This window comes from Epinephelus moara, chromosome 11 (assembly GCF_006386435.1).
Source record: "Epinephelus moara isolate mb chromosome 11, YSFRI_EMoa_1.0, whole genome shotgun sequence".
Taxonomy (NCBI): Eukaryota; Metazoa; Chordata; class Actinopteri; order Perciformes; family Serranidae; genus Epinephelus; species Epinephelus moara.
Genome location: NC_065516.1, coordinates 14,908,764 through 14,924,093, shown reverse-complemented (window position 1 = coordinate 14,924,093; position 15,330 = coordinate 14,908,764). Strand labels below are relative to the sequence as shown.

At 43.1% G+C, this 15,330-nt stretch overlaps 1 protein-coding gene across 3 annotated transcripts in view; it reads right to left on the bottom strand.

Annotated features, from left to right (window-relative positions):
• tmem108 (transmembrane protein 108) overlaps window positions 1-15,330 on the bottom strand; it is a 68,948-nt gene that overhangs the window by 19,855 nt on the left and 33,763 nt on the right. For all 3 annotated transcript variants that reach the window (XM_050056843.1, XM_050056841.1, XM_050056842.1), the window contains exon 2: window positions 6,705-6,788. In XM_050056843.1, coding sequence (XP_049912800.1) covers window positions 6,705-6,744 — 40 coding nt within the window. In that variant the 5' untranslated portion in view covers window positions 6,745-6,788. The remainder of the gene's footprint in view (window positions 1-6,704; window positions 6,789-15,330) is intronic.

The following is a 15,330-nucleotide window of genomic DNA, read 5'->3' as shown; positions in this document are numbered from 1 at the left end:
TCCAGTGCTCATCAGAATACCAATGAGCCTTTATCACATCATACCGGCACACACACCACGGCTCTGCTCCCTAATACAAAATGAATTCATATCTCACTTTCGAAGATAAAGGCTGACAGACCCAAATCAAAGTAATCATAAGCCTTAAATGGGGAGTTTTGTTGAAGGTAGTCCAAACCTTTAATTTTAAGCTTTGACGTGCCGTCAGAGACGAGCCGCAGAAACAGATCAGATCCATCAGCTTCAGGCAGACAAAACCTTTTATCAGCAGCCTGACTGGAGAGCTGTCTGACTAACTGCTGCTAAGATTGGATTATCACGCCTGGACAGAGCGCTATCGGCCTTGACTCACTTCAATGGACCCACTACCAACAGCACTACTACAGTACAATTACAATCTGTACCATTAGCACTACCACTACGAACATTAATACAACTAATGGTACAACTATAGTACTCTGACTATAAATACCTGTACCATTATTACACAACAAATAGCAACACTACTGCTGCTGCTGCTGCTGCTGCCACTACTGCATACTGATGCAACTTACTGCAAGTCCAACCACTAACACTGCTACACCTACTACTATTACAATACCCCTATTACTACTTTAGTACAAATATCACTACTTCTGGAAGTCCAATTACTAAAACTACTGCTACAACTAATATTCCAAAAACTAATGCAACTACTTCAACTACTACTGCAAGTCCAGGGGCTAACTCTACTATACGTACTACTGCTACCCCTACTACTACAGCCTTTAGTACAAATATTACCACTACCACTTCTGGAAGTCCAATTGCTGGTTAACACAACTGCTACCACTACTATTGGTGCTACTGCTACTACTACTATTACCATAATACTAATATCACTTGAACTACTACTACAAGTCCAACTGCTTAACACTATCGCTTCTACCTCCATGAGTAGCCTACAAATATCACTTCTACTAGAACTACTACGGCTAGTACTACTACTGCTACTTCCATGACTACTACAACTACCACAACCAGTACAGATATCACTCCTCCTACCTATGGATGTCCAATTTTTAACATTACTGCTACAACCAGAACTACTGCTGCAAGTCTAACTGCTTACACTACCACTGCTACTTCTATGACTACCTGTACAACTAGCCTACTACAGCAAGTAGTACAAATATCACTACTACTGCAAGTCCAACTGCTAACATTAGTACCTCTACTACTACTAATACTATTACAGCCATTAGTACAAATATCACTACTACTTCTGGAAGTCCAATTACTAACACTACTGCTACCACTATATCTTTAAAACAAATGCAACTACTACTGCAAGTCCAGCTGCTAACACTACTATCTCTACTACCTCTGCTATCTCCACTATTACTACTATTAGTACATGTATCATTACTACTGCCTCTGGAAATACACTGCTAGTTAATAACACTGCTGCTAGCACTACAACTGGTGCTGCTAATGTAAGTACTAATATCACATAAACTACGACTGCAAGTCCGACTGCCAACACTACTAGAGCTACTTCCATGACTGCCTTTACAATTAGCCAATGACAACAATTAGTATTTCTTCTTCTTCTTCTTCTTCTTCTTCTTCTTCTTCTTCTTCTTCTTCTAGTCGGACTGCTAACACTGCTAGGCTACTGCTACTTCCATAGCTACCTCTGCTACCTACATCAATCATTAGTACACCACTATTAAGCCTACTATGTAGTTCTGGAATTATATATTGTCATAAGTGCTAATATCACTTTCACTACTACAGTCCAAGTGTTAACACTACTACCTCTACTACCATTACTACCTCCAGTATTATTACAACCCTTAGTTAAAATATCACTACTACTGCTACAAGTCGAACTGCCAACACCACTACTACTACTACTTCCATGACTACCTCTTCAACTACTACTACCACCTGTCAAAATGCTAACACTACTACTACTACTTCCATGACTACCTCTTCAACTATTACTACCACCTGTCAAAATGCTAACACTACTACTACTACTTCCATGACTACCTCTTCTACTACTACTACAACAACAACAACAAATATGATTGCTACAACTATTACAAGTCAAAATGCTAACACTACTACCTCTACTACCATTACTTCCTCTAGTACTGCAACTATTTGTACAAATATAACCATTTCTTCTACTACTAGTACGAGTCAAACTACTAACACTACTAGGCCACTGCTACTTCCATGGCTTCCTCTACTACCTACATCAATCATTCGTACATCAACACTAGGCCTACTACGTACTTCTGGAATTACTACCATAAGTACTAGTATCACTTTCTCTACTACTGCAAGTCCAAGGGCTAACACTACTACCTTTACTACCATTACTTCCTCTAGTACTCCTACTCTTCAATTTACAACCCTACTGCTACCACTTTTACCACTTCCATGATCACTAATATCACTTTAACAACTATGGCAAGTCCAACTGTTAACACTACCTCTACCTCCATTATTACAACTACTTCTTTCATCATTAGTGCTAATATCATACTGCTACTACTACTACAAGTGCTAGCATTACTACTACTAATACCAGTGAAATTACTTTGGGAGCTTGAGTTAGTGCTGTAGACAAGGTTAGACAAGCAGTCATGATTTTGAATGGGAGGGCCCTGAGCTGTACTTCTGGGGCTTCAGCCCACTTGCACCTAAGCGTAGGCACTGTTCTTACTACTGCTCATCCTCCTCCTCTTCCTCCTGTCACTGTGACTCACTTGTTGCAGAACAATTTAAAAAAACGGATGTGTCATTCTCACCACATCTTTGTGTCTAGTTTGTAACTGCATACGCTTCACTACAAAACATTTTAGTGTCAACATTTGTTGTTATTGACAGCCAAGGTTGTAGAGAAGAAAACAAAACAAGAACTCAGTGGACAGCTATAAAAACTGGATGAGTCAGGTGGTCTCGTCATCCACTTCACCCTCAGAGGAAACAAATGCTTTTCCTTCCTGTTCCTGTTTGCACTCATCTTTCTTTTCAGTGAAACATCCAATTTTTTTTCATTAACAGTCCTTTTATGACTAATTTTATGAGCACACATCCATCTGGAGTTCATCCTCATGTAGAGGCGTATACATACCATGGGTGTATAAATAGAGTGCCATCTTTACAGTAGCACAAACAGACAAATTCCTTTGGTTTGCTCCTGGGTGTGTTTGTCTGCCATTCTCGGTAGAGTGTCAGTCCCATGGGGGGAAACAGACAGATAGGGCACATCCTGTGGACCACTGGAACCGACCTGGTGGAGGAGGACTGGATGGGCGGAGTGGTGGAGAGGCGGAGTGGGGAGTGCACCACAGATGTGAGCCCTGAGATAAGAGGGAAAAGCTTTCGCAACAGGATAATGGCTTCCTGTTTGAATGCTCCGCAAATTGTTTGTCGGGTTACAGCGGCTTTGAACAGAGACGCATTTATCTAAGAATCAGGCAGACAGAGAATGCAAAAACAAGAACAACAAAGACTCCTTGTGCTGTTTACTGGGATAATGATTTAGCTGCCGCGACTGACAGTGGCAAAGGATCTAACAGGAAGGAGAAATGTTAAACAGGAAGTTGTCTGGAATCTGGAGAGAACACTGAATTGCTGCCTGCAGTTAAACAATTCCATTAAAGTCACAGACACTGCCAATGTTTTCCACAGGATTTCAACATTTTTACTGTTGTTGGCAGATTTAAGAAGACCACAACTGTTGCAACAACACAGTTAAACCCTACGAGACAAGACAAAGTCAGATTGGGAGGATTACTCAAGCCTTGTGTACCCATTTACACTTCACACCAACTGGTCTTTCAAGAAGCTGGCTTCAAAACACAATTTGCAAGCAATTCCCTTACTTGTCAAGCTTTGCTTTCAAGATTGAGCTGCCAGACAGAACCTAATTTGTTAGAAACAAATAAGTTCTCTCCATTGTTTCAGGTGTATTATGTCATTGCAATATGCTCACAAGAAGCCTACATAGAGAGCACTGACAGGAGAACAAAAACAACACAGAGGGAGACTAAAGGAAAACTCTTCCTGTACTGACACCTGTCATGATGAGGGATCATCCATCTCAGTTCTCTTTTATCTGAAGCATCTCTTCTCTTGCCTGCTGACTACAGATGTTAAAGGGACAGTTTGGATTTTTTGAAGTGGGGTTGTATGAGATACTTAGCTACAGTTAGGGTATTACCTACAGAACATGGCAGTCTGCAAGCTCCTAGTTTAGAGAAATAGGCAGGAGTAATGCCACGGAAGCTAAGCAATGTACTGCTGTGTTGGTGGCAGCAAAAAAAAAAACTTTTTAGCCACCTAAAAACCCCTGAATATCAGTTTAAGAGTACACTTTATTTAGAATATTTTCACTGCATTACCTTGCTGTCAGACAGCTCTTTCTGACAGGGAACTGAGCTGAAACTAATGGCCCTGACACACCAAGCTGACAGCTGGCTGTCGGTCAACTCCCATGCTCTGTGAGGTAAAAATGCTGGGGTTTTTTTCAATAGAGTTTGGTGGCTCTGACAGCATCTGCTCCTTCATGTCAAAAGGGGTCAGCTGAGGTGATTCGGCATCTGATTAGGATGCTCCCTGGGTGCCTTCCATTAGAAGTGTTATGGGCACATGCCACTGGTAGGAAGCCCTGGGATGGACCCAGAACATGCTGCAAGGATTACATATCTCATCTGGCCTGGGAACGCCTTGGGGTCTCCCGGGAGGAGCTGGAAGGCGTTGCTGGGGAGAGGGACATCAGGGTGCTTTGCTTGGCATGCTGCCCCGGGACCCAGCTTCGGATAAGCGGATGAAAATAGATGGAAATGGATGAATGGCTTTGAGGAGGGAGAAATTATGTTTCAGTTCAGTGTCCTGTCAGAAAGGACTGTCTGACACTATCTGGCAAAGCCGTGAAAAATATTCTAAATATAGAGTATATTTAAACAGATATTGATTTTCTTTTTAGGCAGGCTTTTTGTAACCTGGGCATACACTGTTTTATTTGAGCCTGTTTTACAAATGTTGATGTTCATTTCCAACTCCCACGGTACAAGAAAATTATCTATGATGTAAAGCCAAACCTAACAATTTATGTGCTCACACTGTGCAGTCCAATTGTAAAGCCAAGAGATGAGTGCTCACACTGTACATGTAAATAGATAATAAAACAGTCTGTTGGCCCCTGTGGACTCTTCTGGCTATTGACAACTGTCAATAAAGATTAGTTTGGAAGCTGCGTGGCAGGTAGAAGTTTGTTTATTAGCAGAGGTACGGTTTATAACAACGTGGAGACAGATGTCTCAAAAGGAGCTTAAAAGTTGATTTCTGCAAAATTCTCTGTCTCTTTCTCTCACACACATGCACACACACAAAATTAAGCATGTAAGAAGCATCAATAAACTGGTTGGGTGTACACTGCACAGTTGAGTCGGGAAAAAAGGCACTGACCTTGGGGAATCGACTCGTGGCTCTGCTTCAACTGTGTGAGAGCCGGATGACGACCAACTAAAATGTCAAAAATTCACCCAAACATCTGACAGCAGTCCAGGAGCAGTTGATCAGGCCATGTTTGGTCCTCCTCACTACCCCATGTACACTACGTGGCAAATGACGCTGAATGAAGCTGAAAGTCGGTCCAGCTCTTAAATGAGTCGTGCAGCTTAAAAATCAGATGTAAAAGGGGCTTGCATGCTCAGCTTTAGGTGGAAAATTTTTTTGCTGCTGCTTACTCCTGTCTCTTACTCCAAACTCGGGGTGTGCAGACCGCAGTCTACTGTAGGTAATACACTGACTATGGATAAGTACCTCACACAACCTGACTTCCAAAAATCCAATCCATCCCTTTAAGGCACATCTGTCTCCTGCAGATGGCTGGTACAAAGAGAGAAATGAGAAATGTCTCTGTATAGCACAGAGACAGAGATCTCAGGTGGGCTTTTCAGCTTTGCACACTGTAAAGAGGAAACCCTGATGGAAGCGTAATGTGCCCGAGGAAACTCAGGCCTCGGCTGGATCTCCAACTGAACACAAAAAAGAACGATATGCTTTCAAAGACTAGATCTACCTGGACTAATTTAAAAAAAGGCTCTGAAATATGGTCTTAATATAAATTTAACACAAAGCTAGTCTGCAGCTTCAATTCCGACTTCCTCTTTTCAGATTTAACTGCTGCAAAGTGACCTCGTTCCACCTTTGCTATAGCTTAAAGCACTTCGCTCACAACAGTCCAGTCTGAGTTTATCACTTCTGAGGGATTGAGGCAGATTTGTCAGAGACAGCCTTTGGCTCTGCTGCCCTGAGGTGGAGCTTCGGGGTGCATACCAGATATCATCAGCCTGTTTAGCTAACCGTCCGGGAGCCTGGTGGGTCCCAGTCTGACCTCCATGTTCCATATTCATGTGACATTCTGCTCTGGTAGCCTGCCAGAGCTGTGTACAGAGCCTTGATCCTGTCCTCTGAATTTAGAGCAGCACAGACTCCAACTAGAACAAGAACTAAGGGGATACAGCACTTATCTGATATCTACAGGTTCCCTGGAGGCATCATCAGGGTCTCCAGGAATATTTTTTTCATTCGCACACAACAGACCGCCAAGAGAGTGCAGCAAGACTTGTGGTTAGAAAAAGCATCACCCTGTTTGCACACCCAGGACACCCCTCGCCTCCCCCCTTGGATGTACTCACTCAGCAGCTGGCAGCGCAGGACCTGCAGGCTTGTCTTCATGGTATCATGTGATCCGGTTCCTCCTCCACAGTGCTCATGGTTCTCTAGTATACAGAGAGAGGGAGAGAAAGAAAGGCAGGTAAGGTGAAACTCCCTCGTATCAAAATCACATTCAAGACATGGTCAAGTATCAGAGTGATATACTGTGATTATGTCTGGGTAGGTTTAAGTAGAGTAGACACGGAAAAGTATGAAGGGATTGCAGATAAGATTGTGTGGCTTAACCTTGACAGTTTAATCCTTGTAATGACTGCCAGAAAACAGTTACACCCCTCACAGCGGATCATATGAACTACAGCCCAACTAACAATTCACAATAAAAGACCAGGTAGCGCTGCGGTGGTGGTCAGCCTCAGCTGCCCGGCTTCAAATCAGCATTGGCATCCTGCAGGCTGCGCTGGTCAGTAAAACCAATTATGGAGCATTAAACATTGACCAGTGAGTCTTGTTCTGAGACAGCCGCTGCGTGTGTGTCAGCCACACAAGTACCCAAGGGTGCTCTTTAGGAGAATGACTCACTGATGGCCTTCTGTTAAATGAAAGACCCCCCCCACCCCCACCCACACACACACAAATCTCCTTTTACCCCCAGAGTAGTGCATGTGTGTGTTTGCCTCCCTTTGTGGAAGTGCCCTTGAGCAACAAGCGTGCCCACATCACTCACTCACACAAACCACGTAAATAGACACATGCTTCTAAAGAAGTGTATTCGAACACACACACCTAAGCACCCTTCACCCTACCTGCATGAATAATCTGTTGTGAGTGTGACATGTGAAATTGGATTTGCGCCCCCCAGGATGAGAGGTCCGGTATCAGACAACCTGTGTTTCTGTGGGAGACGTGTGAGATGAGAGGGACCGACAACAAAAGCACAGGGTGGTAGGGTGCTGATCATTTCATAAGGTTTTATTCCTCATAAATGGAGCCCCTCTCTGGAGACTGAGGACACACACACTGCATCTGAGTCATCCTGTTTATGTTGCTGCCATTACGGCAAACTTTTAATGCTTGTAAACTGTGTGGAGCTATAAATCTGAACGATGCAAGCACTGAGTTTTTTGTGATTTTTTGAAAGAATTGTTGAGTAAGGACGAGACATGCCCGAGCATGAAAAAGAAAATGCTGAGCAACATAGCTGATATCAAATGTGATAAATGTCCATATTCATGTATAACAGTAAATATGACAAGTAGTCACCCACAGCATTGGCTTGTATTTGTCCCCAAGTAGCCAAAATGACCTGGCCCAGCATCGGCCCAAATTTGGCACGCTGCAAGAAATAAGTTGGGCCGTGTCCAGTTGCCTGACTCAGCTGAGACTCAGCATGAATGATGTCCGAGTATCGGGCCAAATAAACTGTCCCAATTTTGGCTGCCAACACTGCCATCACTTGGTTGTTGTCAAAAATGACGAGGCCAAGCATTGGCCCAAACTTGGCAGGCTGAAAGAATTACGTTGCACCACATGCGGCTGCCCGACTCAGCTGAGACTCGACATGAATGACGCCCAAGAATCGGGACAATTAAACTAGCCCGATTGTGGCTTCCGACACGACCATCACTGAGCTGTTGTCAAAAATGACCTGGCCCAGCACTGGCTCATACATGGCACGCCGGAAGAATTAAGTCAGGCTGTGTCTGGTTGCCTGACTCGGCTGAGATTCGGCATGAATGATGCCCCAGAATCAACCAAATAAACTGGCCCCATTCCAAGCTGCCGACACTGTCATTACTGGGTCTGGATGTTGTCTGGCAAGTTTTGCTTACCTTGTTATTAAAATAGCTTAGTGTCCATGAGACTCGTGGGAACAACAATTTTTGATATTGGTCCAGTATTGAGCAAAAGAGCTGCAGCCAGCAATGTTGAAACAGGCTATGATGTAACCACTAGGGGCAGGTGCGCCCAAAGAATTTACGCAAGTATAAGTGTCTGACATTATAGAAAGGAACCTTCAGAAAAATGAAATGTTTGTCTGCATCTTTCGCTTGTTTTGTTCTGTTTTGTTTCCAAGTCTCACTAAAGAAGAAGTCGCTCATTCTGAAATCTCACAGACTTTCTCACATTGTCAAAATCAGGTAAATATTCAGCCAGTCTTTTAGATCAGAGTAAGATATGCTTTCTGTACTTCATCACAACAGTGGACGTAAATTCACAAGGTGCGGCTACCCCAAGTAGTTCCATCGTAGCCTGTTTTACAGCTGCTGGCTGCAGCCCTCTCATTTAATACAGAACCAATTTTAAAAATGTTGTTCCCATAAGTCACTTGGACACAAAAAAATGGGCAATAGGGTCCAAGTTACAAAATACTGGAGTGCCTTTTTAAGAGTATACCTACCTACCTATGTCATGCTAGTTGCACAACACAACATGGCTCGAAATTTGTATGGATTTATGGTGTGTTTGCCTCTTAACAAGGAAAAATCAAAGCTTAAAAAATGGCCACAGATTTGTATCAAATAGTAGTTTGGAAAAACACTCCTCTATGTCTCCCTCTCGCTCCACTCTCCTATTAGAAATAAAGCATAAAATAAATGAAAACAATAATGTAAAATAAGCAACTAAATTGGTTATCAAGGCTTTTAGATGACATATGCACACAATTTTGTTCTTGTTCCAAGTGTTTAGAAAATGAAAACAGAGCTCCTCGCTGCTCCGCCGCTCTTAACTCACAGCTTTGACTATAATGGCGTGGGCTCAGACGCAATATAGTGCGAGTAATTGCAAAAGAGATGAGGCTGCAAGAATACAGTAGTAGCGGCAGAAAATGAGTTTTCCCAGCCTCACATCTGAAGAAATGACACGGGCTGCAGCCGTCCCAAACCCATCATTGCATCCATTCATAGCCACACCATAATGCTGCAGTGATAGCGGCTCCATTGCAGCTTTACCTCCTTCCTTGTGCTTTAATTTTTTTGAGCGTCATGTTCCTGGCCTAATGAGCTCAATGGCAGGGTGTGAAGAGAGCAGCTGAGCCTCTCCACGGTGATTACACCTCATCAGCGCTGCCAGGCCAGCTCAGCCTCATAGACACGCTCTTTAATTTGCAGGGCACAAGGGGTGAGGCTAGGGGAAGGTAGGGAGGGGGAGAGTAGAGATAGTGGCAGGGTGTGTTTGATTTATACGCGTTATCACAGAGCAGAGCAAGGTTTTGGTTGAGAAAGGAGGACAAGCTGCATGGACAAAAGACAGGCTGCGTAGGCCTCCTGCAGGGAAGCTGAATCATAGTTCAGCTCGGCACACGTGCAGGTAAAAGATAATATGAGATGACAGTCAGGGTCGCGGCACTACCAAAACCTCAGACAGGATGAGAGGTTCACTGGCAGCTGCTGACAGTTGTGTTGCTGTAACGCTTAACACTCGCCCACCAACGCAGAAACCTCCAGTACCTTGGACTTGTTAGAAGGGAAGCTGGTGAGGGATCACGTCCTTGTTGCTGCACAAGGGATTCCTGCTGGGTGGATGGAGGCAGAGTACGGCTGTTCACACAGACACTGCTGCTACATTACGAAACGCAGCCCCCTCATTCACTGCAATGAGACCACTGTGTGGGTGCAGCAGGGATGCCGACACACAAAAGGCTCTGTCAAAAAAATGAGAGTTCTCACGCAAGATTAAACATTAACCCTGGCTCAATTTCATACTTTTTTCAACCTCTCTAATAAGCTCTCAACCTCAGGGATGTATTCCTCCAACAAGACTTCAAGGATCATATTTTATCGTCTCTACCTGAAGAACATGTTGCAGGGATTACTTTTTCAGGGTTAGTACAGACAAGGGTGAGTCAGATTCAAGGACTTTCAAGTTCTTTTTCAAGCACTTGTATTTTCAAGACAAAAGTGTTTTCTCCACAACCATCTGTTGCAAGAATTGTGTACAAAGGACAGCGCATGCTGCAGCGAACTATTAACCTCCTCGAGTGGAGTCCTGTGGGGATCGACAGATGAAAAATCCAGCGGTGGCTTGCTCTAGCTGCATGCTGCTGCTGTGATTCAGTGGTTAACAAGCAGAGGTAGCTACTAATAGCCACTGCTGCAATTCACAAACTCCACAAATCCATTCAACATTCACAATCACACGGCTGCTTATTCACTGCTGAATTACAGCTAAAAACGGCTGATGCTGTTCTTGTGGAAGTTTTGCAGGGTAGTAACACAGCCTGTCACCAACTATTTACTTGTTCAAACCGCTCATACAGCATAAGAAAATAATTGCAAGCTTCCTAGTTTAGAAAATTTTTCTAATACGATTCAGAAAATCTTTGATAATTTTGTTCTCTTCAGTTTCATTCAAGTGCTTATTTCAAGGACCAAGTAAAAATTGTCTGATTGTTAAGGTATTCAAGGACTTAAATTTCTTTGTGCCAAATTTGAGCACCTCCAGGACCTTGTACAAATTCTGTTCATTTGTAGGCCATCCCAGAAGTTACCGTTGCCCTGGTTCCCTCGTCAAAAATCCAATGGGATTTTTACTTTGAGTTTTGGATTACTGCAGAAAGTAAGCTCTGTGACAAACAAAAGTTAACTATACCTACAAGTTTTGTTCAGCAAGCTACTTTTGTGATTTTTAAGGCGTAAATTCAATCCCTGGATGTAAAAAGCTAACGTTAGGCTGTAAATAAACTACATCACGGTTGTATGACTTCAACGTCAACCCCACAACAAGGCTATTTAGGTGGTGTTCAGCATGATGGCGTTTGATGTCCCTGACAACATCTGTAGTCTCATTTGTTGCAGCCATCTTTTTTAAGACATGTAAAAGGTTCAAAATTTACAGTGGGGTATTTACCTATGTATTCCACATCGAACAAAACCAGAATATCTCTTATGCTTGTGTTAACCACAGACCTTATTTCAGAGAGCTAACAAAAACCCATTAACTTTGAGATGAGGGAACCAGAAATGCAAAAATGCTAACTCAAAGGCTCATAGGACTCAGAATTTTGTGACTTTGGGTGACCAGAATTCATTGTGAGGATGTCTAATGCCAACGTCAACTTACCGTAGAATACTGACAACAGAGGACATTATATTTTGTTGGTTATAAGTTGTGTTGTTAAGAGCACAAAATCCAACTTCTCATGTCAACTTTATCTTGACTTTAAATTATGACATTTAGCCATAAGGTATGGAGAACAAAACCCAATGTCTGCGAAACATTGTAATGTTAACATCCACACAACATGAAATTCTAACATTGTGTTAGACATTTAAAACTTAATTCTCATTCCAACCAAAGTTAAAACACCTGTCTGACAAAAGTCTAATATCTTACATCATATTGACGTCTGGTGCCAGCTGGGTGGAACTTTATGAACAGCATTGAAAAGTAAAAAAAAAAAAAAAAAAAAGGTTTTGTGTTTATTCAAAAAAGCAGATGGATATCTACTCCCTCTCCGAGCCAACAACAGTGTCAGCAATAACAAGGCATTGTATGTTCCAAACAGGAAAGAAAATGGGGGGGGGGGCGATTAGAAATTTAAAGGCATACTATACAGTAGTTTGTTTACTGTTCATAAACATGCTTGCAAGGGAAAGTGAAAGTAAAACCCAACCATAGATTCACATTGTTTGGCATTTCACCTCGCTATATTTGCATTTTTTTCTGCGCTGTGTCTCTTGGATGCCTACTGTTTACAGTCTGACACCTGGTCACTACCTTTACAAAGCCCTGATGTCACCTGAGCACTTTGTGAGTACACACCCACAAACCTCCAGAACACAGAAAATAAGAAGAAAATAATAAAATACAGGCAGAAGGCCACACACTGCCACACACTTCTAGCAGGTCATAAGTGATGACTGAGAGGGATCACTGCTGTATGAGTCAACACATTGTTTTCAGACAAACCCTGCATAGTGTACCTTGAAAACGAAACCTTTTAGTGTATCAACACTGGCTTCAACAATAATAGATCAGATGTGCAAATGCACCACACTGACAGCTTTTTTTCAGCTTAGCACTTTACACACAGCAGCATAGCTTCCTACTGGAGAGGGAAAAAAAGTTGCATGGCAACTGACATGCACACAGACGGCAGCTATCACCATGGCAACCCTAATGGTACATTATATTCAAATTCATTCACAAGGACATTACGGGGCTCAACCTGAATCAGGAAAAAGAAAAAAAAAAGAGGGGGATTTGGAATTACAGAAATTCCCCCTGACTATGAGCAGAGTGAGAAATCCAGTAACAATCTGCTTTTCTGTGAGATTCGGCTCAGGCTTTGTGATTGCAGTCCTGCTGACAGGACCTGGTCCCCGAAGGTCCCAGACTGCAGTTCTGAATAGTTTGTCTGGAGGGGGTGCAGACTGGAGGCCAAAGCCAAGGTCACCCGAGACGTCACAATGAAATAAGCCTGTCACTCTGTCTCTCCGTGGCCACCAGCCGCAGGGATAACAATGCTTTTAATTTTGGACTTCCCTCTATTCTGCAGTTCTGTATAGGAGCCGTGGCAGCAGGCTGGCTGCTTGCCCACAGCGGCTGCAGCTTGAGAGCTTTTCCATAACGAGGGAGGAGTAGGAGGAGGGAGGGGAAGTGTGGGAGTCGACAGCGACGGTGTGAACTACAGTGTTGTGCTAACACAGTCAACTGATAACTGGACCTCCAATCACAACTGTTCTAACTGATGCTTTTCTTCCTCTGATGCTCTCACGCCTTGGTTTATCTCTCTGTTATAAACTGGAGGAAGCTTCTGCCTGAGGACGGAGGTACAAAATAAAGAGAGGTGGAGTGTGAAAGCTGGGGTTTGGATGTAATTGGACAGATACATGCAGCAAAATACAGTGATGTGCAAGAAGATCTTTACATCATTACAAAAATGCTGAAATCACTGCATCAAAGCTCAGGCTGGACGTGATCGCAGCTCCATATCAAGTCGTGTGAAACCAACTTTCCTCGACCCTGCCCTTCCACATCGACCCACAGGGGACATGCTCAGACAGAGGGCGCCCATTTTTCCTGTGATGTTGTTTCACCCTTTGATGGAAATCAGCACACAGTCCCTGATAGCTCTGTTTCTCTAGACTTGCTCTATCCATGTGTTTCTTTCCAGACTGGCAGGGACTGTGGCTGTAACTCAGGAGTAGAGCTCTACCTCTGGGGAGGTGGTCACGCATTCTTGGTGACCTTGCAAAACAACCGAATGCTTGGCACCAATCTTGTGAGACTGTGGCTTATTGTGCAAACGGGGAAGCTGATTACTGATTACAGCTGTGAACAATTCTGTTATGAAACCATTTTTCGTCAGTAGGAGGCTTAAAGACCAGTGGCGGTGACTCAGGAGAGACTCTGGGGCTTTGATAACTTAATTGTCCAGCCAGGATACACACAACAACTGAATGATTACGAGTATTGATTCCATTCAGCAACAGGACTAAATGAAATGCAAGCAGCAAGAACTACAAAGCAGGAAAATGTTTCCAGGGAGCTTTCGAATCCCTCCATCCCTGAAAGGCAGCCATGTTGCTGAGTCACCGTGGTGAGCTGTATGCGTGAGCGCTGTCAGTTGTGGCCCTGGATGGTAAACCTGGCAGGATGAGTTGCTAGGTGCTACGTCATGAAGGCTGGCAGAGGATGTACAGGTTATCAATCAGCACCATCACTCCCCTCCAGGCTCTGCCCGTGGTACAGTGACGCACCGGCCATTAAAAGAACATTAGGCTCCCAGCATGCTGTTCACTCCGAAGTGGCACCGCAGGAGACACATCAGCCTCCCTGTCCCAGACAGTCACTACTACACCTCACTCTGTTACATGAAAGCAGAACACGTGAAAAACTCGGTCACACTGTGCAAGTGAGTCAACATGTGAGCTTCAAAATATTGTTTCTTTAAAAAAACACTGAAGAGCTTAAAAACCTGTAAGTGTGCACATTGAACAAGCGGACCGAAGTGAGGTGGAGGGCCACCATAAGGCCCATATAAGGACTAACTTTACTTTTCTCTCTTATCGTATCATTGCTAAAAGTTTAAGATTTCTGCACTTTATTTTATCTATGAACCTGGCTCACTGACTACATTTACATACGCACTGATATTCCACTGTTACTGTGGATATGACAATATTCTAAATTTAAAAGGGGTCATGTAAACAGCCTATCCTGTTTGGATATTCCAAATTATGCCTTATTCCGAATGTGGCATTATTCGTTTAAGACATGTGGGATATGCTGATATTATTCAGGTTTTAGGAGCATTCAGAATATGCATCTGAACTGGGGGTTTTTTTACAGCAGTTTACGACGCACTTGCTTGTTTAAGATCAGCTCTGTGCGTTGTCATGGATGTGTGCATCATACATGCTAACAAACTAAATACCTTTGAGTTTTTGAACAGTTGGCATACTTGCCAACATTCAGATCTCTAAAATACAGAGGATTCCAAAACCAAAGCAGGGGGCTTCCTTCAGAAAAAAAAATAATTTCAGAGACTTTGTTTCCTGCAATCTGGTGGCTTTTTAAATAACAAAAAATGGTTTTACAAAATTCTTCCCTCCCTTCTTTTAAAACTTTCTGTAAGACACAGGAATTCTTTTCTTCCACATCTGAAATTTGCTTGACTATTTCTTTCTCTTAATACTCTAC